The sequence below is a fragment of the Calliphora vicina genome, chromosome 4 (assembly GCF_958450345.1).
Source record: "Calliphora vicina chromosome 4, idCalVici1.1, whole genome shotgun sequence".
Taxonomy (NCBI): domain Eukaryota; kingdom Metazoa; phylum Arthropoda; class Insecta; order Diptera; family Calliphoridae; genus Calliphora; species Calliphora vicina.
This window is the reverse complement of record NC_088783.1, coordinates 52,672,698-52,699,258: the sequence shown is the minus strand read 5'-3', so window position 1 is coordinate 52,699,258 and position 26,561 is coordinate 52,672,698. Positions and strand designations below refer to the sequence as shown.

The window sequence follows — 26,561 nt, the reverse complement described above, 5'->3', positions numbered from 1 at the left end:
TACACAAAAAAAATAATAATAAGAAAACATGCTGAGTCCAGCAAAAAGCATAGAATATGCTATTTAAATCTACTTTTTCAATACTATTTGCTATAATACTTTGAAGATTAACATTTTTCGATGTAATCACTATAGTATGGTTACACAATTCACTGTAAAATAAAAAAAAAATTAAATTTTGAAGAAATAATAATAAAAAACAAATTTATTTAAGATTTTGCGTTATTTTCCTTTACAGCAATGAAATAAGACTGTTTTTTGTTATGTATTTAAATAATATAAAATAATAAAACAAATTTGTAAAATAATAAAATGAGAAATTAAAATTTATTATAAGAAAATGTGATAAGTCCAGCCACAAAACACAAAATCATAAAAAAATGGCTTCAGTTTCTAAAGTCATTGCTATTATTTTATTTTTTCAACTGATACTTAAAGCCAACAGATCATAGGAGAGAACTGCGTTTACAGGTCTATAGACTATTGATAGCAAAAAAATATAGAACGTTTTTTGTCTCTCCTATAAAATTCAAAAAATGGGACTTGGCACGTTTGCGTACTAAGCTAACGATATATTAAAATTTTATGGATTTTTCTGCATTATTTACCATTTTAGAAATTGAGTTTTGATAAAATTTCTAAAACTTTTATTACTTTTCCTAACGTGTTTCAAAATTTAAATTTCAAAATTTTTTTTTCAAATTTTGAAATTGATATTTTCTTGAAAAAATGTGTCTGTCTGTTGAAAACACGATAGGGCTTAAACGAAAGGAACTAGCTGGCTGAAATTCTCCACAAATACACTCTGTTGAAAATTCATACATAGTTGTCTTATAAAAGGTTTTAAATGAGACCTAATTTTGTAAATCATGTCACCAAAAACAAAATTACAAATTCTGAACCAAACAACCGCACCAAAATTCAAACATTGATTTGCCTTTCATAAAAATTTAAAATTTTGTACATAAAACAAAACAAATTTTTAAAATGTGTGAAATTTTGTTTTTTCTATGCACATAAATATCACTTTGGTGACGTGATTTACAAAATTTCGGCCTTAATATTTCTACCCACTTTTGTGAGGATCGGTCCATATTTTATTATCACATATTGATGGTGGGTAAAAAGATTCGGCACAGTCGAATACATATAATATTGGTTTTCGAAAATTTCATCATAAGCTTTAACATTTTTCGAAATATTATTTGGAACTCTAAGGACTATGATTATAGTCATATCAATTTTCATACAATATTCACCCTTTTCGAAATAGCTTTTGCTTCCAAGTTTTGTTCGAAAAATTAAAATTAAATTTCCTTCAATATTTACGGTTTTTTTTCATATAATTATCGTTTATCTAATATCTAATCTAGTTTTATCTGCATTCAAAATTATAGTTATTGTTTGTAATTATGATTAGTTTATCTAAATTATGATTTTAGTTCTGGCAATTCTATTTTACTGTACTATAATACAGTTTACCATACTGTAGTATAAGGAGACAATTTTAGTAGAGACCACAACCTACAAAATATTCAGCTTTTTCATAGTGAAGACAACAACTTTTAACAAACGAAGCTATTAGTTACTACAAATTGTTTATAGTATCTAAAGCTTTTGGAAATTATAGTATCTTTATCTAGTGAATAATACTTTTAGATAAAATGGCTTAGATAAGTATCTAAACGATGAGTTATTTTGTTGAAGCAAATCAAATCATTTGTATGACTAGGTAAGTCTATAAGCCATGTTAACACTTGTTTTAAATTTGTTATTTTATGAATGAGCCACAATTGCATTAGTGTTTTTTGTTTTTATTTTTAATATTAAACAATATAAAATACATAGATAAAAAAAAACGAAAATAATTAGTAAACAATTTGATGAGATTTGAGTGGTAGTGACTGAACCTATTGGTATAATTGTTTTTGTAAGATTTTATGAGTCGTTTTTTTTTTAAAACGGAAGTTTATTGTCACATGAATCACGATAATAGATTTATTAGAATTCCTAGAATTTTTTAGTGCTGTTTGAGTTTGATAAAACAGTATATAGCGCCTTTAAAAATATAATCTGAACAAAATGTTATTTATACAGTTTTAAAAAGAAGGCTCAGTTTACTTTCTGATGATGTATAATCCACACTTTTATTCCTTTATGTCCAATTAATACACAAATACGAATTAGAACTGCACTTGCTTATTTAAAAAATGGTAAAACTGTTTTCATCTGCTTCTATAGAAAAATTTCACAAAAAAGACAAATTCAGAAGATCGTTGCAAATTTCATTATTTCACGTTAAACTTTCAACATTTTCCCAATATTCAAATATTAGCCAAGCCTGTTTGAGATTGAGTAAATGCGGCAATACATGATTGCTACCAGGGTTCCTAATTTCTCGAACCTTTTTCATTCTCGGGAGTTATTAAAATATCTCTTCATTCCCGGAAATGTTTGAATACTATTGGTGAATGACTTAAAAATTTGCGATTTTTTTTTTTTCGAAGTCGAGCTTCGGGTTATCGTAATGGATCCATTTTTCATCGGCACTTTTTTCTAATTAATGAAGTAAAGCAAAACTTCCAGCATATGACGCTTTATTGGTACAAAATTCGAACTTTTCGAAGCAAAAACAAGTAAGAAAGTATGGTCGGTCAAGCCCGACCATATAATACCCTACACCAAGTAAATGACCAAAAACATGTTTCTTTTAAAATATCAATAATTTATATTCGTGAGTGATTTGCGGAAGTGGGCCTTAAATGGGAGCTATGACCAATTATGGACCGATCACCATGAAATTAGGTCGTGTGATTTATGTCTATATGAAAGTTATTTATGTTGAATTTTGTGTATATACCAACATTTTAAAGAGATTTATGAATGTTAAAGTGATTTTTGGAAGCGGGTCTATATGGGAGCTATGACTAATTATTTTATATATATAAAACTTATTTGGAGCGAAATTTGTGTAGACACATATATAAACAAGTAAGAAAGTATGGTCGGTCAAGCCCGACAATATAATACCCTACACTAAGTAAATGAGCAAAAACATTTTTCTTTTAAAATTTTAATAATTTATATTCATGAGTGATTTTCGAAATGGGCCTTATATGGGAGCTATGACCAATTATGGACCGATCACCACTAAATTAGGTCGTGTGATTTATGTCTACATTAAAGTTAACTATGTTGAATTTTGGGTGTATACCAACATTTTTAAGCGAGTTATGCACGTTAAAGTGATTTTCGGAAGCGGGTCTATATGGGAGCTATGACTAATTATGGACCGATCATAACAAAATTTGGTGACATGAATTTTGTATATGTAAAACTTATTTGGAGCGAAATTTGTGTAGATACCTATATAAATTAAACATTTATGACCGATAAAGTCCAATTTCGGAAGGACATTTGTATGGGGGCTAGGTGAAATAATGGACCGATTTCAGCCAGTTTCAATAGGCTTCGTCCTTGGGCCGAAAAAATAATATGTACCAAATTGGATCGAAATATCTTCAAAATTTCGACCTGTACTCTGCGCCAGCCAGACGTACGGACGGACGGATATCGTTTAATCGACTCAAAAACTGATTCTAAGTCGATCGGTATACTTTAAGGTGGTGTTAGACCAATATTCGGCGTTACAAACATTTGCACAAACGCTTTATACCCTCCCCACTATGGTGGTGTAGGGTATAAAAACTTTGTTGTTTACACTTTAATGTTCAATAACTAGGTGAAAAAAAAGACAGAAATGTTTCTTTCAAAATGACATATAAGTTATTAAAAACAAAAACTGTGTTCAAATGTAAATCCCTCTTTTTTTAGTGATAAACCCAATAAATAAAAAATTTTCGGTTTTTTCTCAAAATAGTTTTGATATTTATAAAGAAATTCCCGAAGTTTCTCGAAACAAATTTTCCCGCGAATTTCTAAAAACATATTAGGAACCCCAATTGAGACATTTAATCGCGATCTTGTGGTAACCAAATAATGGGGTTGTGCGAATAGAATCCATTTCAAATTTTCGTAAGACTGTATGCTAACATATAAATGCATGCTAGATCATGTTGCTCATCGATGACAGTAGGTTGAATCACTGGATTTTGGTTCTATCGATACTACAAAGAAATGTATTCTGCTGAAATTAGGGAACCTGTTCCCGACACCAGCAATTTTTTTACATAATACATGTTCTTTAGCAAGAGATCATCCATTCGTGATCGATTAGATTATTAAAATTCATTCTTTAGCCAGACCGTATGTGTGAGTAACAAACTTCCTAGAAATTCTTGGTCTTTTCACTTTCCATGTAGTCTCTCAGAGGTAAATATTGTTAAACTAAAAGAAATTTCAAATTTCTAACACAAAAATATTGCAAAACTACTATATATTTATAAACAAGTGATTTGTGAATAACTTACTCCACAATTATGCAATTTGCTGTTAATAACATGACATTTAATGGTGATTAAAGTGATGAACAGGATTTAATTAAAACAAACAAACAACTTACTAATTAATACAGTTAATTAAATGATTGGCCCAAAATTCAGTAATGGAACAGGGCTTTTTACAATTTTTAAGTGAAGTTCAACAATTAATTAAAATGTGAGTTTTTTTTAGTTATTTTTGGTGGTGGCGGTGGTGAAAATTAAACAACGATAATGTTAAGGACAGGTGGTATGTAACGGTATGTTGGTGGTACACATTTCTCTTGTCTTACCTGGACCTGTCCCTCATTATTGTCTTGATTATCACCGACAATATTTTGGTTGTTCCCAGACGATGAAGCTATGGAAACATTGTCCGCATAAATCTTATTCAAATCTAGGGTAGATTTCGACTTGGATTTTGAACGACCCGAAGAACGACAACGTAAACTTTTCAGCACTGATTTGGAGCGTGTATTTGAAAGCTTTTTTTTTGTAATTTGTTGTTTGGTATTGGAATAAAATAAAGAAAATATTTATTATTAATAAAAAAAAGTTTTGTGGTAAAATTTGAGTTTTTTTTAACATAAAAAGTTCATGAGAAGTAATGAATGAATGTTAAAATTTGTTGAAAAGTTTTTGGTTTAACCTTTTTCTATTGTTTTTAACGGAAGTATGTATGAGAAATTGGTTATTGATGCTAATAGTTTATTTTTTAATGATTTTCTTCTTTCATTTGAGAGTTTGCTGGAAATGTATGTAACTTGTTCATGACTTTTTAAATAATTTTCATTGACATTTATGGAATTTTTCTTTCCACCATGTTTTAACATTTTTGCGGTTTGTTTTTTCTATTTATTTAGTTATACATATGTATGTTTACGTTACATACAACATGTTCGTTATGCATATTTCCCATTTCCGGCCAATTTTCATTACACATATTGAACAAAAGTTTTCATAGTTCATAGTAAGTATAACTACAAATATGCTCATCACTTGTTTTATTATAATCAAATCCGCTATAATTTACTACCTGGTATTTTTATTTAGTTATGCTGTTTAAATTAAATGACAAGAATAATATAATTAAAAATTTTAAATTTATTTTGTAAAACACTTCATTACACTTTAAAAATACTTCCAAAAAATTTCAGACAAATTAATAAAGATGTAAATTTTGATAAACAAAATACATTAAAGCCACTTCAATTCTGAATTGACTAAATATTTAAATATTAAAATTACGTTTAAATATTTTTATAATTAATTCATATTATGATATGGTGCGAGTGTTGTTATAATTAATTTTAATGCACACCTACTAATTATTTAAACATATTTATTGCAAATTTTATGTTAAACAATTTTTTGTTTAAAATTTTATATTTGTTGTCTATTTTCTGCATGCTTGGGTTTTTAATGTCATGCTCTAAATATATCGTCTCTTTTTTAATTTTTTGCAAATATTTTTCATGTTTAGAGTTGTGTGTTTTTTAATTTGTCGTTATTGCGTTTTTTCAAAATAAAACTGACTTTTAACTGCAAAACATTTACGGTATTTTTATGGTGTTTTAAGATGAGTTTTAAATGTTTCAAACGCATGCAATTTGACAGTCACTGTCACCATAAAATTAAAAAAAAAACGTTAAAATATTTTAACTAAAAATGTTAATTTTTTGTTAAAATAAAATCAATTCAATAATTTTCAATTAAATTAAAAAAAAATTTCCATTAATATCTAAAATCATAAGATTTTGCCAAATTTCGCAAATACTCTTAGCTACTTGCCTCATGCCCATTAGATTTGCTAATTCAAAAAACAAACAAATAAAATAAACCACTGATTGCTCTTAATAAATAAAAATAACACTTGGGAATACAATTAAATCAAAAACCCCCCTCCCCTTCCAAACAATATTCGTAACAATTAAAATACGAATACAATAAATTAAACCACTCAAATCATAGTTCGAATAAATAGTAGAGTGAGTGGTAATAATAGTGGCTAAAATTAATAAACCTTGTGGTTTGACTGGTTGCTTCGTTGTAAATATCAAATAAATATTTTGCTGAATGACGAACTGACATGGACAATAATTCTATTGAAGCTTATACAAACAACAACAGATCAAAAGACAGACAGACAGAGAGACTGATAGAAAATATTAACTATAATTGCAAAATTTATAACAATAATAAATAATATGAGAAATATTATTTATACTCATGTGGTGGAATGTTGGAAAAATATACAATCAACTAAATTTATAACGAATTAAATAGAAAACTAGTAAGAATGTGGGTTTTGGTGGTGACGAATTTTAAATGCCCTTCAGAATGATAAAAATCTAAAAAAAATGTTTGCCACGCCTACAAAATAATAATATTTATTAGTTAAATATAATAAATAGAAGAAGAAAAGTAAAATTTTCATACAAATTTGTAAAATTTAAGGAAATATTTAAAAAATAAAAAATTTAATTTTTGAAATATTGTGAAATTTTAATAGAAAATTTATTTTGATGTTTATATTAGTTCATATTGTATGAAATTCTTAAAAAAATTATCAAAATCAATAAATTTAATTTTTAGTTTTTCTTACTTTTGCAATTTAGGGAAATAGAAATTTTGATTTTATCAATTTTACAAAAAAAAAAAATCTGCAATTTTAGATAAATTTTAAATTTATATTTTCCAAAAAATAGTAATAAATCGTATGATTCATAATCAAAAATAAAATTTAAAAACAAATGCTTGGAACTCAAGATATGGATTTTTATAGTTTAGGAAAACAAAACTGGCGGGGAAGTTATCGCTATATACTCTAGACATAAAATGCTGGAAGTATGAATATTCACACAAAGCATCAAAAATACTACTAAGGTACATATATGTAAAAATAGATTTGAGAATGAAAACCGAATGCGGGGTGATGATTGCAAGAATGTGACAACGTGAACGTGAATGGTACAGCTTGCTGCATTTTTAAAAATTGTATTTCAAACTTCATGAGATCACAAGCCATATTTCATATTGTTACAAACTTTATTAAAATATGAACATATCCTTCAAAATTTATTTTTGCTGTACAATAAAAATTACAAGAAATCAACAATAATTTTATTAAATCAACAACCAATCATCAATTTTGTTATTATTATTGTTGTCACTGTGTCAAACTAAAACATTAAATAAAAAGTACAACAGTTTTTAAAGAAACAAACAACAATTGTTGTCAATTGTTAATAAACAATCAAAAAACTTAAGACGTTTATCTAACTGTCTGTCCGCCAGTCAGTCAGTCATTCAGTCAGTCAGTCCATTCATACATTCATTCATGATGTAGAAAGTTTATTTTTGTTTATTGTGTATAAAAACAAACTATATCTCATACATTAAAAATGTTAAACAATTGAAATGGGGGGACAATACTTACAAAACAAAACTATAAAAAACAACACCAGTAGCAAATTTTGCTGCAAAACCCAACAAAAATATTAATATTATTAAAACAACATAATGGAGATAATAATAAACAATATTATTGGGCAAAAAAAAATTAGAAATTCAAAACCAGAGAGTGCCAGCCAGTACTTTAAAATATTTTTGACACTTTTAACCAGTCTGCTAAAAATTTAAATAAAGTTTGAACACGGCAAATAATGTACGCTTGAAAGTTTTGTGAAAAATCTAGATGATGTCAAACATTTCAGTAGAAAAGCTGTCGCCAGTCAGTCACAGTTTTCTATAGAAAACTTTAGGCTGATATCAGTCAGTCAGTCACAGTTTTATATAGAAAACTTTAGGCTGATATCAGTCAGTCAGTCACAGTTTTCTATAGAAAACTTTATGCTGATATCAGTCAGTCAGTCACAGTTTTCTATAGAAAACTTTAGGCTGATATCAGTCAGTCACAGTTTTCTATAGAAAACTTTAGGCTGATATCAGTCAGTCACAGTTTTCTATAGAAAACTTTAGGCTGATATCAGTCAGTCACAGTTTTCTATAGAAAACTTTAGGCTGATATCAGTCAGTCACAGTTTTCTATAGAAAACTTTAGGCTGATATCAGTCAGTCACAGTTTTCTATAGAAAACTTTAGGCTGATATCAGTCAGTCACAGTTTTCTATAGAAAACTTTAGGCTGATATCAGTCAGTCACAGTTTTCTATAGAAAACTTTAGGCTGATATCAGTCAGTCACAGTTTTCTATAGAAAACTTTAGGCTGATATCAGTCAGTCACAGTTTTCTATAGAAAACTTTAGGCTGATATCAGTCAGTCACAGTTTTCTATAGAAAACTTTAGGCTGATATCAGTCAGTCACAGTTTTCTATAGAAAACTTTAGGCTGATATCAGTCAGTCACAGTTTTCTATAGAAAACTTTAGGCTGATATCAGTCAGTCACAGTTTTCTATAGAAAACTTTAGGCTGATATCAGTCAGTCACAGTTTTCTATAGAAAACTTTAGGCTGATATCAGTCAGTCACAGTTTTCTATAGAAAACTTTAGACTGATATCAGTCAGTCACAGTTTTCTATAGAAAACTTTAGGCTGATATCAGTCAGTCACAGTTTTCTATAGAAAACTTTAGGCTGATATCAGTCAGTCACAGTTTTCTATAGAAAACTTTAGGCTGATATCAGTCAGTCACAGTTTTCTATAGAAAACTTTAGGCTGATATCATTCAGTCACAGTTTTCTATAGAAAACTTTAGGCTGATATCAGTCACAGTTTTTCTATAGAAAATCTGGCGACAGTCAGTGACAGTTTTCCATAGATAATCTGGCGACAGTCAGTGACAGTTTTCTATAGAAAATCTGCCGACAGTCAGTTACAGTTTTTTATAGAAAATCTGGCGACAGTCGGTGACAGTTTTCTATAGAAAATCTGGCGACAGTCGGTGACAGTTTTCTATAGAAAATCTAGAGCCAGTCGTTGACAGTTTTCTATAGAAAATCTAGAGCCAGTCGGTGACAGTTTTCTATAGAAAATCTAGAGCCAGTCGGTGACAGTTTTCTATAGAAAATCTAGAGCCAGTCGGTGACAGTTTTCTATAGAAAATCTAGAGCCAGTCGGTGACAGTTTTCTATAGAAAATCTAGAGCCAGTCGGTGACAGTTTTCTATAGAAAATCTAGAGCCAGTCGGTGACAGTTTTCTATAGAAAATCTAGAGCCAGTCGGTGACAGTTTTCTATAGAAAACTTTTGGCTGATGTCAGTCTGTCACAGTCGGTGACAGTTTTCTATAGAAAACTTTTGGCTGATGTCAGTCTGTCATAGTTTTCTATAAGAATTTGTCGACTGATGTCAATCAGTTACAGTTTATATAGAAAATCTGCCGAATGTTACAGTTTACACAGTTTCCTTCATAATAATTTGCAGATTTCACAGTTTTTGTCACTGTAGTATAAAAACACATTCGTGTTAAAACCATTACCAGACTCTGATTGCATTTGTTTTACCATTTACTACAAAGTAAAATGTGTTAATATGACAACACTTTAAAAACATATCAAAACTTTCACTTCTCTAATGTAAGATAAATAAAAACTGATAATTAAGATTTGATTATGTTGCAGCAACATTTGAGCGTAGTAAGTAATGCAATTATGGCAGTTACTTTACATTTTTTTATTTGCAACTTTTGCGTAATACTGTACAAACATTTTAGAGGCTGTTTGTGTTTTCTCTTGCAACATCATTGTAAAAGATTTGTGGTTGAAATATGGTGGTGTGTTGTTTCTTTAAGTTGTTGATATTTAATAAAATTTATTGAGTTTTAATTGAGCCTAAATGGCAACATGCTGTCATCGCAACAATTAGCAAATTAATGTTTATTTGTAATAAATTTTACAAAAGATTAAGAAAATATGATGAAAAATTATTTGCAAATATTGTAAATTTTAAAAATATTTTTTATGATGACTATTTTTATTAAGTAACTTAATTGATATTTTATAAAAAATACTTCTAAAAGTTAAATATATTGAAAAATTAATTTTAGTGATTGACCAAAAACATGATCCAGCAATTATTTTTTATGGCAGAGAAAATCACAAAAAAAAAATTGCTGTTACAATCTGATTTTACAACAGAATTTCAAAATCAAACTCATGAATTGAAATTGCTAACTTTATGGGAAAATATAAATTAATAAATAAATAATTTTGTTAAACTCTGCGGACTTTGTAAGTGACACATTTCGCTTAATTTACCAGCTTGAAAAAAAACAAGAAAAAACATCATTAAAAACAACATTTGTTGTATTATTGTTAACAAGTTTTTTTTAAAAAAAAAAATTAATTACTCCGAAATATAAGAAAGAAAACAAAACTGTTTAAATGTGGCTCATTAAGTAGGTGGCGGATGCATTTAACATTTATTAATGCGCCAAATAAAACAACAATTATGTTCAACAAATAACAAAATAAATAAAAACCAAAAAATTAAATTATGATTTGCTAACAACATAAACATCATTAACAATAACACAGCTGCATCAACAATAACAACATCGGCTGCAATAACAACAACACAGCAATTTTATCGATATACATAAATAATTTCGAATAAAGATTGACTCAAACTTCATACATAGTTGTAGCTTTAAAAAGTAAACAATACACAGATTCCTACAAATGTACAGTGTGACACGAAACCAAGTGCACACATTTTCAGTATAGCCGTTTGTAAAATCGGCCTACAAATGGCTGAGATATAAGGAAAAAACCAGGGCAAGATCGATCATGATCAACGTGATCATGCAAACATTGAAGTTCAGATAGTCCAATAAAGTAACATAAGATTTTTAAGGGGGAGATTTATGCCATCTTCATTTGAGTATTAGGATTTGTTCGTGTCTTGGAAATATGAATAAAAGGGCTGCATAAAAGATTCCTTATGGATTCCTTTCAATCGAATATATCTTTATTTCTTATATAAAAAACTTGTAATATTTGTTACTTTTTTCGTAGCATACTGTACTGTACAAGTGTTTTGCTTTATATTGAAATCTGGCTAATATAGATGAATAATTTTTACAAAGTGTTTTTATTAAAACCACTTAAAGACGCTACAATACACACCTAAGATCTAAGTTTAACATGCAAACATTAGGGGGCCCGCATTTTAATAAAACTAAATTAATAAATAAACAAGTAAGAGAGCTATATTCGGCTGTGCCGAATCTTATATACCCTTCACCAAGTTATACTTTATGGGTAAACAAAATGTTTAATTTTTTTCGTAATAGTTTTTTAATATTTTTAAAAAAAGTTTTTTTTCCAATTTTATTTTATTTTTTTTTTTAAAAAAGAAATTATGACAAAAAAAAATTATGAAAAAAAATTCGGTTTAAAAAATAATTTTCCCGATTTTGACCCATTGTAGGTCCAACTTAGCCTTATATACATCGTTGCAATAGACTTTGAAATATCTATAATTAGATATCCATATTGTCTATATTAATGACTTAGTAATCCAGATATAGATCAAAAATAGACCAAATTCGAGGTTATCCCGGTTTTTTCCTTATATCTCAGCCATTTGTGGGCCGATTTTGTCGATTTTAAATAGCAACCAATGAATCATGTATGTAAGTTATTTGGGGGCTGCGGAAAGTTGATTTCAACATTCAGACGGACATGGCTATATCGACTTCGCTATATATAACGATCCAGAATATATATACGGAATGAAAAAATTAGCTGTGGATGTTTTTGCAAATTTTGTTTAGAAAGACGTTGGCCATGCCATCATTCTCAACGGCGCACAGTGGGAGAAAACCCTAATTTAGTGGACTTAAATTCGTATCTTCTAAACGCTTGGCCAAATTAATTTCATTTATATGGAAATATTGCAGGCAAGGAGGGAAGCTAATAAAGTAATGCAAAATGGGTACTGCTACTTCAGTATAATGGGCGGGAAAGGCTGCTAAACTACACTACCTCGGAAGAAATTCTATACTATTTTCAATTGTAAGAAATTATTTTAATATATCTTTCAAAAAATTTAAATTTTATAAGTAATTTTATTTATAGCTAGTAACTATGTAAATCTATAGATTTTGGACATTTACCCTATTGCCGGCATATTCGAAATATTCACATAAAATTAAACTTTCTTTAGTTTTATTAATAAGTTTATTTTTAAAAACGAATAACAATTATTAGTTATGAAATGATTTTATTTAATTATTATAAATAAATTAGTTATTATTAAACAATGAAATAAAGAGTAATTAAGCTAAATAACACTTGTTACAATTTTGTGAATTTTTATTATGAGATTTTTAAAATTTATTTAAATAAGTCGTCTGCAGAGTCTGATGAATCACTAGGAAGTACTGGATCCAACAAAAGTTGCCTAACAGCCTTCGATAACGGTTCCACTTTTTTATAGCTTGCAGATGAAGTTCTGGACAATGTGGATATAAAACAGCGTTAAAACAAATATATTAATATTGACATAAAACGCTTTGCAAATGTTATATTTTTAATCTAAATAAAGCACTACCATATTTAAAAGGACTCATAATTTTATGTCAAATTTGGTATATGGGCATTTGTTTTTAGCAACTTGTAAGTAGTTAGAATTACATAAATTTCATTTTTATATAATGTAATTACCAATAACACTTCTTATATAAAATCTTAAAAAAAATAAGGAACAAATTTAGTAAGAGATTTTACATCGTCCAACGATAATAATTTCTTAAAAACATTATATAAATTCACCTCGCACTTTTTCGCAGCTAAATCTTTCACCATATGTAGTCTGTAATATGGCCTTGATATTGGTAAAAAAATTAGGACTGCATCTCACAGCATTAGTAACTTGCAACCTTCCGAAAATTCAAAAAAAAAAATCACCAGGGAAACCAGAAATATGCTCTAAAAAAAGGGTTTTAAGCGCTTTAAATATGCAGTAAAAACTCTAAAATATGCTCTTAAAATTAAAAAATATGCTCTTAAAAATACAAACTTTTATATAATTTTTAACCAAAAAATATACTTTTTTTTAAAAAAAATCAATAGCGGTATTCACAATGTAGAGTACTTGGCCTGGCAATGTAGTAAAAAAACACAATAAAGTAACATAAATCGATGTCTATTGGATCTGAAAATATTTTTATACATAGAAAATGTTCTTTCGACATCAACTGATGTTATAGGAGCAAATTTAAAAGACAATATTTCTTTAACACTTAGAACGGTTATGTTTGAATTAGAACTAAAATTTGATATTTAGATGGCGCTATTATTAAAATAGTGCTTGTTTTATATTAAAACAAGTAAGAGAGCTATATTCGGCTGTGCCAATCTTATATACCTTTCACCAAATTATTCTTCAAAATAAAAAATTTAAATATTTTTAGCTGAACAAATTTTTTTTTTTTCAGTTTTTTCATTTTTTGGAAAAAAATGTTCGAATTGTTTTTTTTAAATTTTAAAAAAAAATATTTTGTTTTTTAAATTTTTTTTTTGATGAAAAGCCATCTATTTTTCAATTTTGAATTTTAAACAAAGCAAGTAAAAACCTGTAACACAATACCGAAAAATAAGTAAGACAAAATTTGTTTGATAAAGTCAAAATATCCTATTAAACAGTAAAATATGCCCTAAAAACGCAAAAATATGACATAAATATGCTCTTAAAACAAATATATGCAAAAATATGCACTAACAAATCGATGCCAAAATTCTTAAATAGTTCTGAAACGTTTAAATATCTTATACATGTGCTCATTAGACTCACCAGAAAAAACATGCATTAGCATATTTTGGTTTCCCTGGTTATCACAAATAGCGGAAAATATATTTTTATTTTTCTGATTTACCAAGCCTCATATTCCATCTACATAAAAAAAAGTAAAAATAACTCTTAAAAAGTAAAAAGAAAACCTTGTACTATCCTGCTTAATAACAACTTTGAAAACAATTCTTCATAAAAAAATTTCTTAAAAATTTTTTACATTTAAATAGTTGTCAATACCAAACCACTGAAGTTATTAATAAATGTTAAATATTTTTAAGTATAGCAACAACTATAGATTGAAACTACATAACAATAAATCAAATATGCGAAAGTTTTTTCTTTTTATTTTGCGCCACTAAATTGTTGATTTCTCCCACAGTGCGGCGATCGCTTTAGGTCGATAATTACCAACTTCCTTGGACTGAATTGGATGATATGGACACCAACGATATGTGGTTTTAACAGGGCAGCGCTACATGCCATACAGCTCATGCTACATTGGACATTCTGCAAGAGCGATTTTAGGGCATGATCGTCTCACGTGGATCGATCGTGCGATCTGACCACGTTAGACTTTTTCTAGTGCGATTTTCTTATGTTGGTGGATCTATGCGATTAAGCAACAAACCAAAGGTCAAATTCAGCCTGATTTATGTGGCAAATACATGGCAAATTTGACATTTCGAATGCTCGCTAAGAAAAACGCGGCTGACATTTGCGCGATTTTATTGGGTATATGACTTAAAAATATCTTTTGTATTTAATAATTGTATGTCATTTTGAAGGGTAAATATCTTTATTTATCACTTCATTATTAAACATTATAGTGAAAATAACAAAGTTTTTATTTGCTTCGAAAATGTCGAATTTTGTAGGGGGAATTTTGCATTACTTCTTTAATTTGGAAAAAATGCGCTGCTGAAGCACACCGATTGCTTACCAAAGCTTATGGTGGATGTGTTTCATCATATTCAATGTGTGAGAGTTTGATACGGAAGCCAATGATCGCTCAGGACAGCCAAAAAAGTTTGAAGACCAAGAATTGGAGACATTATTCCATGAAGATTATTGTAAAACTCAACAAGAGCTTGCAAAATCATTGGGAGCTACTCAAGCAGCAATTTCAAAACTTTTGCGAGCAGCAGGAGTCATCCAAAAGCAGGGGAATTGGGTATCATACGAATTGAAGCCGAGAGAAAGACGATTTTGCATTTCCGAAATTATGCTTGAAAGCTATAAAAGGAAATAATTTTTGCATTGAATCATCACATGCGACGTAAAATGGATCCATTACGATAACCCGAATCGTAAGAAATCGTATGTGAAGCCCGGCCAACCAGCAGAATCGACACCAAAGCCAAATATCCATGGCGCTAAGGTAATTCTCTGTATTTGGTGTTAGCAAAAGGCAGAAATCTGACCAGAGAATCACAGGAAACCTGTACCGAATGCAATTGATTCGTTTAAAGCTAGCATTGGACACAAAAGGCCCTGCATATGCGGTCAGACATGAAATCGTAATATTTCATCATGACAACGCTCGGCCAAATGAAGCAATACCTGTTTGAAAAGTATTTAGAACGAAGTGGTTGGGAAGCTTTGCCTCACCCGCTTTATAGTTCAGACCGTGTCCTGTCCGACTACTATTTGTTTCGATCGATGCAGAACGCTCTCTCTGGGATACGCTTTACTTCGGAACAGAGTATCCGATATTAGTTTGGCCTCAAAATCCATATCTTGCCAGAAAGATGGGAACAGGTCATAACGAACAATGACCAATACTTTGAATAAATTTATATTATTATTTCGATTGTGACATTTTCAATACTAGTATGTTTTGTTTTATAGTATTTTGTAATTTTGTGGTTGCTGTACACTTCATTAGGTCTTAAGTAGTAATTCAACTTAATTATATGGGATTATCCCATATAAATAAATGCCGCCCTAATTCCATTAAAAACACATGCAATTTGTACAACTGTACGCGAACACTTACAAGGTGTATGAGGCACATTAAACATACATTATTCGATTACATATGTTTTTCTTTAGAGTTTTTATTATAACCAATAAAAAAAATCTCTAGTTGCAAATCTTCCCAAACATAGAGAGTTTATAAAATATGTGTTCAATTTTACAGGGAAGGTATGCCAGCAAACAACAGTTGATATACAAATAATTATAAACAGGCTAGAATTAGATATAATTGAAGGTAATTGAAGCTGTTTCAATATAAATCATAACAATTTTAAAAACTTGGTATACTTCCCCGATCTCATACCAAATGGTTTGAGTCTGAGTGTTTGTGCAGCAATTGCAATCGAATCAAATGCATATTTCTTACAATCTGTAAAATTTAACACAAATATTTTGTAATATTGTTGTAATACGGTTTTGTTTCGTTTCCATTGAAAGTTTTTTACTATATTTTCCATCTCTCAACTAACCACACATTGATTTATCGCGCTATGTAGGCTGTTTTATTAAATCATGAAAACGAAACTGAAATAGACATAAATTTTTAATTCAATTGCGTAAAATTTTTTTAACAAATTTGTAATTGACTTTTTAGAGGAGTGTAATTGTGCCTTATAATGATTGTTATAAAACAGCATTTGCAACCTAAAAAAAAACTGCAAAAAACCTTGTAGGATTTGAATTAGATGTTTAAATTTAAATAAGTCCTGTGGGCTACTAAGGAGTGAGATCGAAAAATTCTTAACATACATATATGTTTATAAAAAAGAAACCACTAAACTTACAGCTTTAATTTTTTTTTTATTTGATTGAAATTATTATTACAATTTACAAAAAAAATTATTTTTATAGTTTTAATCACTAGTGATGAAATTTTGAACCTTTTTCGGAAACCCTTCCATTAACGTTTTTATAGTGCTTTCTGTCACTTTGCTCGAACATGTAGTCCATCTCCGTTTAAAATCTACCACACTTTTGGACACCTTTTTTGTACTCTTCAATTCTCTTTTAACAAGAGCCCAATATCTCTCCACTGGCCTTAGCTCCGGGCAGTTTGGAGGATTTGCCTCTCTTGGTACAAATACCACATTATTGTTCTTGTACCACTCAAGGGCTTGTTTGCCATAGTGACAGGATGCCAAGTCAGGCCAAAAATAAGTGGACACATTATGAAGTCTTATGAATGGAAGCAGCCTTTTTTGTAAACATTCCTTGATGTAAATTTCGGTATTTATAGAGCCCGTTGTAACAAATGAGTGGCTTCTTTTGCCGCAACTGCATATTGCTTGCCATACCAAGAACTTTCTGGGAAATTTTGTCTGCTTTTGGGTCCTAAACTTTTCTTCAACATTCCCTCGAGCATCAGCAACATAAAATTTTTGACCTGGAAGTTGCGAAAAATCTGCCAGAACATACGTTTCGTCATCCATTATGCAGCAAGAATATTTTTTTATAAAACTTGACTTCAATTTCCGTGCTCTGTTTTTGGCCTCTAAATTTTTAGTAGCGTTCCTGTCAGGAACTTTTTGAGCCTTGTATGTTTTTAAACCTGCATTAGCTTTAACTTTTCGTACCAAATAGTCCGAGCACTGAGCTAACCGGGCTGCTTTCCTACCGGATGTGTTGGGAGCTCTTTTGAAAATGCGTTCTATTTTTTTGGCTTTAGAAACATCATGTGGACCATTCCTTCTACCTGAACCAGGTTTTCTATCAACTGACAAGTTCTCCCGGTACTGTTTAATAACATTGGAAACAGTTTGACGGCAGACCTTTGTATGCTTGGCCAACTTTTTGTAAGACCAAGTTGGGTTTTGTTGAAAATATTTAATAATTTCAGTACGCACTTTTTTCTGGTCACTCATTTTAATCAGATTAACAAAAAAATTAATATAATTGACATTACACATAATAACTGACATGTTTTTCAAAGGTAACTTGATCAAAAAAAAATTCAAATAATACTTGGGTTAAAAAATGTAATGAAAAACGTGTGTTAAGAATTTTTCGATCTCACTCCTTAATTTAAATTATTTGCTATAATACTTTTCAGCTGTATTACAATTGCTGCCGACATGTTTGGATGGTGTGTTAGAGATTGCGTTTTTTTTTGTGGTAGTTTTTGTTTCTCTATCTTAAAGTAAAACATAAAAAGAAACAGATTTTAAAGAAATAATGGTAATAATTTAGTTTAAATAATTGGTCTGTGGGAATGTGTTGGCATTTGTAAAGATTAATAAATTTGTTTGCGGCTTAATTTTGGTGGAAATACTAAAAAAAAGTGTGCCTGTTTTGAAAGTAAAAGTGTTAAGATACGATCACACTGCTCAAAAATTGGTAGAATTGAGAAAAATTGTCTTTAGTCTGTGATAACTTTTTTGAAGAAAATTGTTGCGATCAGTTTTCTATAGAAAAACTTGTCTGCGATCAGTTTTCTATAGAAAAACTTGTCTGCGATCAATTTTCTATAAAAAAAACTTGTCTGCGATCAATTTTCTATAAAAAAAACTTGTCTGCGATCAGTTTTCTATAGAAAAACTTGTCTGCGATCAGTTTTCTATAGAAAACCTTGTCTGCGATCAGTTTTCTATAGAAAACCTTGTCTGCGATCAGTTTTCTATAGAAAACCTTGTCTGCGATCAGTTTTCTATAGAAAACCTTGTCTGCGATCAGTTTTCTATAGAAAACCTTGTCTGCGATCAGTTTTCTATAGAAAACCTTGTCTGCGATCAGTTTTCTATAGAAAACATGTCTGCGATCAGTTTTCTATAGAAAACATGTCTGCGATCAGTTTTCTATAGAAAACTTGTCTGCGATCAGTTTTCTATAGAAAACTTGTCTGCGATCAGTTTTCTATAGAAAACTTGTCTGCGATCAGTTTTCTATAGAAAACTTGTCTGCGATCAGTTTTCTATAGAAAACTTGTCTGCGATCAGTTTTCTATAGAAAACTTGTCTGCGAACAGTTTTCTATAGAAAACTTGTCTGCGAACAGTTTTCTATAGAAAACTTGTCTGCGAACAGTTTTCTATAGAAAACTTGTCTGCGATCAGTTTTCTATAGAAAACTTGTCTGCGAACAGTTTTCTATAGAAAACTTGTCTGCGATCAGTTTTCTATAGAAAACTTGTCTGCGATCAGTTTTCTATAGAAAACTTGTCTGCGATCAGTTTTCTATAGAAAACTTGTCTGCGATCAGTTTTCTATAAAAAACTTGTCTGCGATCAGTTTTCTATAGAAAACTTGTCTGCGATCAGTTTTCTATAGAAAACTTGTCTGCGATCAGTTTTCTATAGAAAACTTGTCTGCGATCAGTTTTCTATAGAAAACATGTCTGCGATCAGTTTTCTATAGAAAACATGTCTGCGATCAGTTTTCTATAGAAAACTTGTCTGCGATCAGTTTTCTATAGAAAACTTGTCTGCGATCAGTTTTCTATAGAAAACTTGTCTGCGATCAGTTTTCTATAGAAAAACTTGTCTGCGATCAGTTTTCTATAGAAAAACTTGTCTGCGATCAGTTTTCTATAGAAAAACTTGTCTGCGATCAGTTTTCTATAGAACACTTGTCTGCGATCAGTTTTCTATAGAAAACTTGTCTGCGATCAGTTTTCTATAGAAAACATGTCTGCGATCAGTTTTCTATAGAAAACATGTCTGCGATCAGTTTTCTATAGAAAACTTGTCTGCGATCAGTTTTCTATAGAAAACTTGTCTGCGATCAGTTTTCTATAGAAAACTTGTCTGCGATCAGTTTTCTATAGAAAAACTTGTCTGCGATCAGTTTTCTATAGAAAAACTTGTCTGCGATCAGTTTTCTATAGAAAAACTTGTCTGCGATCAGTTTTCTATAGAAAAACTTGTCTGCGATCAGTTTTCTATAGAACACTTGTCTGCGATCAGTTTTCTATAGAAAACTTGTCTGCGATCAGTTTTCTATAGAAAACTTGTCTGCGATCAGTTTTCTATAGAAAACTTGTCTGCGATCAGTTTTCTATAGAAAACTTGTCTGCGATCAGTTTTCTATAGAAAACTTGTCTGCGATCAGTTTTCTGTAGAAAACTTGTCTGCGATCAGTTTTCTATAGAAAACTTGTCTGCGATCAGTTTTCTATAGAAAACTTGTCTGCGATCAGTTTTCTATAGAAAACTTGTCTGCGATCAGTTTTCTATAGAAAACTTGTCTGCGATCAGTTTTTTATAGAAAAACTTGTCTGCGATCAGTTTTCTATAGAAAAACTTGTCTGCGATCAGTTTTCTATAGAAAAACTTGTCTGCGATCAGTTTTCAATAGAAAAACTTGTCTGCGATCAGTTTTCTATAGAAAACTTGTCTGCGATCAGTTTTCTATAGAAAACTTGTCTGCGATCAGTTTTCTATAGAAAACTTGTCTGCGATCAGTTTTCTATAGAAAACTTGTCTGCGATCAGTTTTCTGTAGAAAACTTGTCTGCGATCAGTTTTCTATAGAAAACTTGTCTGCGATCAGTTTTCTATAGAAAACATGTCTGCGATCAGTTTTCTATAGAAAACATGTCTGCGATCAGTTTTCTATAGAAAACATGTCTGCGATCAGTTTTCTATAGAAAACACGTCTGCGATCAGTTTTCAATAGAAAACACGTCTACGATCAGTTTTCTATAGAAAACTTGTCTGTTATTTTAAAACCTAATTAACTATAGAAAACCTATCTGCGATCAGCTTACTATACGAAGCTTGTCTGCGATCAGAATTCTCACAATTTTTCAGCAATCGGGCCCATTGTACGTTATTACCAAGGCTTTACAAAAATACCTTTTATAAAATATTCAAATTTGCCAAGCATTTGAATACAGCTGCGTATTAACGGTACTCAGCAGCTCATTTAAATAATAATTATCAATAAATAAATTAAAAACTATATAAATTATTATTTTATACATATTAAATCAGCTTAAATAGTTTAATAAAGAACTTCAAACGTAAATTATTTTATGAGCCCAGAAACGTTTTATAAAAGAAAATACGCAAAAACAACTAAAACTAGTATTAATTACATTTAAAACATGAGATTAATTACTTAATACCTTTAGAAAAAAATCTGAAAAGAATTAACTACAAATTATTATGGCACATTAACATTCTAAAACTAGTTTCGCACACAAATTCGAGTGTATTTTTTAATTAAACAAGTTGCCATATTTCTTTGACTCAAATGACAGAAACTTAAAAAGCGACTATGAGTTTAACAAAGTGTTTAAAACTAAACTAGAACACCATATAAAAACCAAATTAAAAAGAACATTATTTGACCTACAAAGTAAAGAAAATTGTTTTTTAGTTCTATATAAAAATACTTCGTAATAAATATTATAAATACAAGTATTTTATTACGACGCTTTTTATGGTTTATAATACTTGTGAAATGTGCAACAGTTGTGTTCTAATATTTTAGTTTTTATTTTATTGCTTAAGAACCAAAAGAAGTATATTGAAATAAAAGGCATTAGACAAACCAGAATGTGTGCAATACTACCAAAATTTGTAATTTAATTATGGCCACTAACGCCGCCAAAACTTGTTGTATAATTGCGCAAAATTTTTAGAGAATTAAATATTTTTTTTTGTGTTTTAATATTTTCCCATAGCCACCCAATGAAACTGTAGAAGGGGTAAATAAATTTGCTAATAGCATTGCTATATTTTGAGACATATGAAATTAAACAAATATTAATTTGATTTTGTGGGAAACTTATCTGTAATTAGTATTTAAAAAAACTTGTCGATGATCAGTTTTCTATAGAAAACTTGTCGATTATCAGTTTTCTATAGAAAACTTGTCGATGATCAGTTATCTATAGAAAACTTGTCAATGATCAGTTTTCTATAGAAAACTTGTCTACGATCACCAGACAAGTTTTCTATAGAAAACTTGTCGATGATCAGTTTGCTATAGAAAACTTGTCGATGATCAGTTATCTATAGAAAACTTGTCGATGATCAGTTATCTATAGAAAACTTGTCGATGATCAGTTTTCTATAGAAAACTTTTCGATGATCAGTTTTCTATAGAAAACTTGTCGATGATCAGTTTTCTATAGAAAACTTGTCGATGATCAGTTTTCTATAGAAAACTTGTCAATGATCAGTTTTCTATAGAAAACTTGTCTACGATCACCAGACAAGTTTTCTATAGAAAACTTGTCAATGATCAGTTTGCTATAGAAAACTTGTCTACGATCACCAGACAAGTTTTCTATAGAAAACTTGTCGATGATCAGTTTTCTATAGAAAACTTGTCGATGATCAGTTTTCTATAGAAAACTTGTCGATGATCAGTTTTCTATAGAAAACTTGTCGATGATCAGTTTTCTATAGAAAACTTGTCGATGATCAGTTTTCTATAGAAAACTTGTCGATGATCAGTTTTCTATAGAAAACTTTTCGATGATCAGTTTTCTATAGAAAACTTGTCGATGATCAGTTCTCTATAGAAAACTTGTCTACGATCACCAGACAAGTTTTCTATAGAAAACTTGTCAATGATCAGTTTGCTATAGAAAACTTGTCTACGATCACCAGACAAGTTTTCTATAGAAAACTTGTATGCGATCAGTTGTGTATCGAAAACTTGACTGGAATCACTTTTATACCGGAAAAAACTAGACTGCGATCAGTTTTATATAGAAAATACTTTTCTGTGATGATTTTTCTATAGAAGTTCAGAATATAGTACAGAAGACACCTCTGTGAACAGTTTTGCATCAGTTCTAGATAAGTTTTCTCTATAAAACTTGTTTGTGATCAGTGTTACATATAAAATTTGTATGCGGTCAGTTTTCATAGACTATATTTCTGCAATCATTTTTCGTAGACTATTTATCTGCAATCAGTGTTCTATAGAAAACATATCTATGGTCAGTTTTCCATAGAAAACTTGTCAGAGATCATCTTATTCTATTGTAAAGCATACAATCATTTCCAAATAAAACTTACCATATTTTCCCATAATATAGCATCGTTTGCACTTAATATTCGTTTGCGAAATTTAAAAGGGTTCCTTAGGAGCTACGCAGTACCAGCAAAATGTTGTTGGCAAATAAATTGATTTGTTTTTTTTATAATACAGTTGAAAGTAGAAGAAATTTAATACCCAGAGACACATGATAAAAGTATAAAGAAAGGGGAAGAAAAAAAGTAGTATAGATTACATTAATTAAGAAGGAAACCTTTTTTTGTTATTGAATTGTTTTTTTTTTCAGACAAACTTACTAATTGGACAAACACGTTGGATATTGAATGAGTGGAGTGACTCAATGTGTGATCATATGGAACAATGTAGAGAGACATTTACTGTATATGTAACTCTAGACATCTAAATATACTTTTAAAATAATTATAATTTTACTTAACTTACCCCCAGTAACACGAAGTCTGGTTATGTATTAACTAATAGTTAAACTGACAGTTTTCATACAAAAATATTCTTAACCGACAATTTAACTATTAGTTAGGCCATAACCAGGCTTCGTGTTAATGGGGGTTAATTTGAAAAATTACTCATATATTAGAATAGTCTACTAATTAATTAACAATATAAGACAAAAACAGTGAATACAAACATTTTAATGAATTCCTAAAATGATATTACTGTGTATAATTTAGAGGCAAATAATGATCAGTTGATTATAATGTTTACAACTTAAATATTATGATAGATACATCGCTAAAAAATTACCAAAGGTCTTAAAATATGCTTCATGAACTTATTTGTGATTATATTTATTTATAATTTATATGGTCCTTCGAACCTGCAACTATATTTTTCAGCATTTTTCCTTTCATAAACCACTGTTTGTTGGCACTTACTTAAGCAGCCAACAATTACTTTCGTTAACCAAACATTATAATTCGTAAATGCTTAAGAAAAATGTTTGTCAAGTTTTTATTTTTATTTATTATTTATTTACTTGGCTTTTATTTATTTGTTTATGTTGTAAAGAAAGTTTCAAACGTGTTTGACAATTGCTGTAATAACAGCCACACAGCACAGGCCCAGTTTGTGCTCCATTTTTTCTGTTTACTTTTTTCCATTTACCCCATTTTATGTTTTCTTTTTTAAGATTTTTATTTCATTTTTTTTTATATACAATTTAGTGTGACCGACATTCTAGTCACACATTCAGATTAATGACATCAATTTTTTTGTTTGGTTTGGTTTGTAAAAGTTATCATAACCACGTTCTAGGAAAACTAAAGAAACGTCTTCGTAGTTGAGTTTATGACTCCATATAATATTCATATTGGAGTTTTAGAAAAAATATTGTTAGAAATTAGCTGCTAAGAGCAAGAGGTATGAATAAAAATTTAAAAATAATTGAATATGTGGTTTTTAACAAGTCATGGGCAGAAGATTCTAATGAAAAATACATGCATGTGGTAAAATATAATTGAAAAAAATAATAATAATAAATGAGAAACAGAGGTACATTTTTTAAGTACTTTCTACCATAACATACTTTTAAGAATCCATCGATTTTCCATACATCATTCATATATTCGATTCGTTTTCTATAGAATAGTTTTGTTGCGATCAGTTTTCCACATTATAGAAAATTGTTGCTGCGATCAGGTGTGTCTAGAAAACTTGTCTGTGATAAATATTTTATGGGAATATTATCTACGATCAGTTTTCTATAGAAAACTTGTCGGTAATCAGTTTTCTATAAGCAAATTGCCTGTGATCATTTTTCTATGAGAAACATCCCTGTGATCAGTTTTCAGTTTTTTCTTCAGAACATTTTTATCGCGATAACAGGCAAGTTTTTTATATAGAACTTGTCGGTGATCAGTTTTCTATAGAAAACTTGACGGTGATCAGTTTTCTATAGAAAACTTGTCGGTGATCAGTTTTCTATAGAAAACTTGTCGGTGATCAGTTTTCTATAGAAAACTTGTCGGTGATCAGTTTTCTATAGAAAACTTGTCGGTGATCAGTTTTCTATAGAAAACTTGTCGGTGATCAGTTTTCTATAGAAAACTTGTCGGTGATCAGTTTTCTATAGAAAACTTGTCGGTGATCAGTTTTCTATAGAAAACTTGTCGGTGATCAGTTTTCTATAGAAAACTTGTCGGTGATCAGTTTTCTATAGAAAACTTGTCGGTGATCAGTTTTCTATAGAAAACTTGTCGGTGATCAGTTTTCTATAGAAAACTTGTCGGTGATCAGTTTTCTATAGAAAACTTGTCGGTGATCAGTTTTCTATAGAAAACTTGTCGGTGATCAGTTTTCTATAGAAAACTTGTCGGTGATCAGTTTTCTATAGAAAACTTGTCGGTGATCAGTTTTCTATAGAAAACTTGTCGGTGATCAGTTTTCTATAGAAAACTTGTCGGTGATCAGTTTTCTATAGAAAACTTGTCGGTGATCAGTTTCCTATAGAAAACTTGTCTGCGATCAGTTTCCTATAGAAAACTTGTCTGCGATCACTTTTCTATATAAAACTTGTCGGTGATCAGTTTTCTATAGAAAAGAAAACTTGTCGGTGATCAGTTTTCTATAGAAAAGAAAACTTGTCCGTGATCAGTTTTCTAAAGAAAACTTGTCGGTGATCAGTTTTCTAAAGAAAATTTGTCGGTGATCAGTTTTCTAAAGAAAACTTGTCCGTGATCAGTTTTCTTTAGAAAACTTGTCTGCGATCAGTTTTCTATAGAAAACTTGTCTGCGATCAGTTTTCTATAGAAAACTTGTCGGTGATCAGTTTTCTATAGAAAACTTGTCGGTGATCAGTTTTCTATAGAAAACTTGACGGTGATCAGTTTTCTATAGAAAACTTGTCGGTGATCAGTTTTCTATAGAAAACTTGTCGGTGATCAGTTTTCTATAGAAAACTTGTCGGTGATCAGTTTTCTATAGAAAACTTGTCGGTGATCAGTTTTCTATAGAAAACTTGTCGGTGATCAGTTTCCTATAGAAAACTTGTCTGCGATCAGTTTCCTATAGAAAACTTGTCTGCGATCACTTTTCTATATAAAACTTGTCGGTGATCAGTTTTCTATAGAAAAGAAAACTTGTCGGTGATCAGTTTTCTATAGAAAAGAAAACTTGTCCGTGATCAGTTTTCTAAAGAAAACTTGTCGGTGATCAGTTTTCTAAAGAAAATTTGTCGGTGATCAGTTTTCTAAAGAAAACTTGTCCGTGATCAGTTTTCTTTAGAAAACTTGTCTGCGATCAGTTTTCTATAGAAAACTTGTCTGCGATCAGTTTTCTATAGAAAACTTGTCGGTGATCAGTTTTCTATAGAAAACTTGTCGGTGATCAGTTTTCTATAGAAAACTTGACGGTGATCAGTTTTCTATAGAAAACTTGTCGGTGATCAGTTTTCTATAGAAAACTTGTCGGTGATCAGTTTTC

At 29.9% G+C, this 26,561-nt stretch overlaps 1 protein-coding gene across 8 annotated transcripts in view; it reads right to left on the bottom strand.

Annotated features, from left to right (window-relative positions):
- Nucleotides 1-26,561, bottom strand: part of Nost (Nostrin) — a 140,558-nt gene that overhangs the window by 62,067 nt on the left and 51,930 nt on the right. For 2 of the 8 annotated variants that reach the window (XM_065506678.1, XM_065506679.1), the window contains exons 2-3: nt 23,144-23,215; nt 4,733-4,924 (exon numbers count right to left, since the gene is read on the bottom strand). The exons of 2 other annotated variants lie outside the window; for them this stretch is intronic. In XM_065506678.1, the coding sequence (XP_065362750.1) occupies nt 4,733-4,924; nt 23,144-23,215 (264 nt within the window). The remainder of the gene's footprint in view (nt 1-4,732; nt 4,925-23,143; nt 23,216-26,561) is intronic. 4 more of the 8 variants (XM_065506682.1, XM_065506683.1, XM_065506680.1 and 1 more) reach the window with 2 other exon arrangements.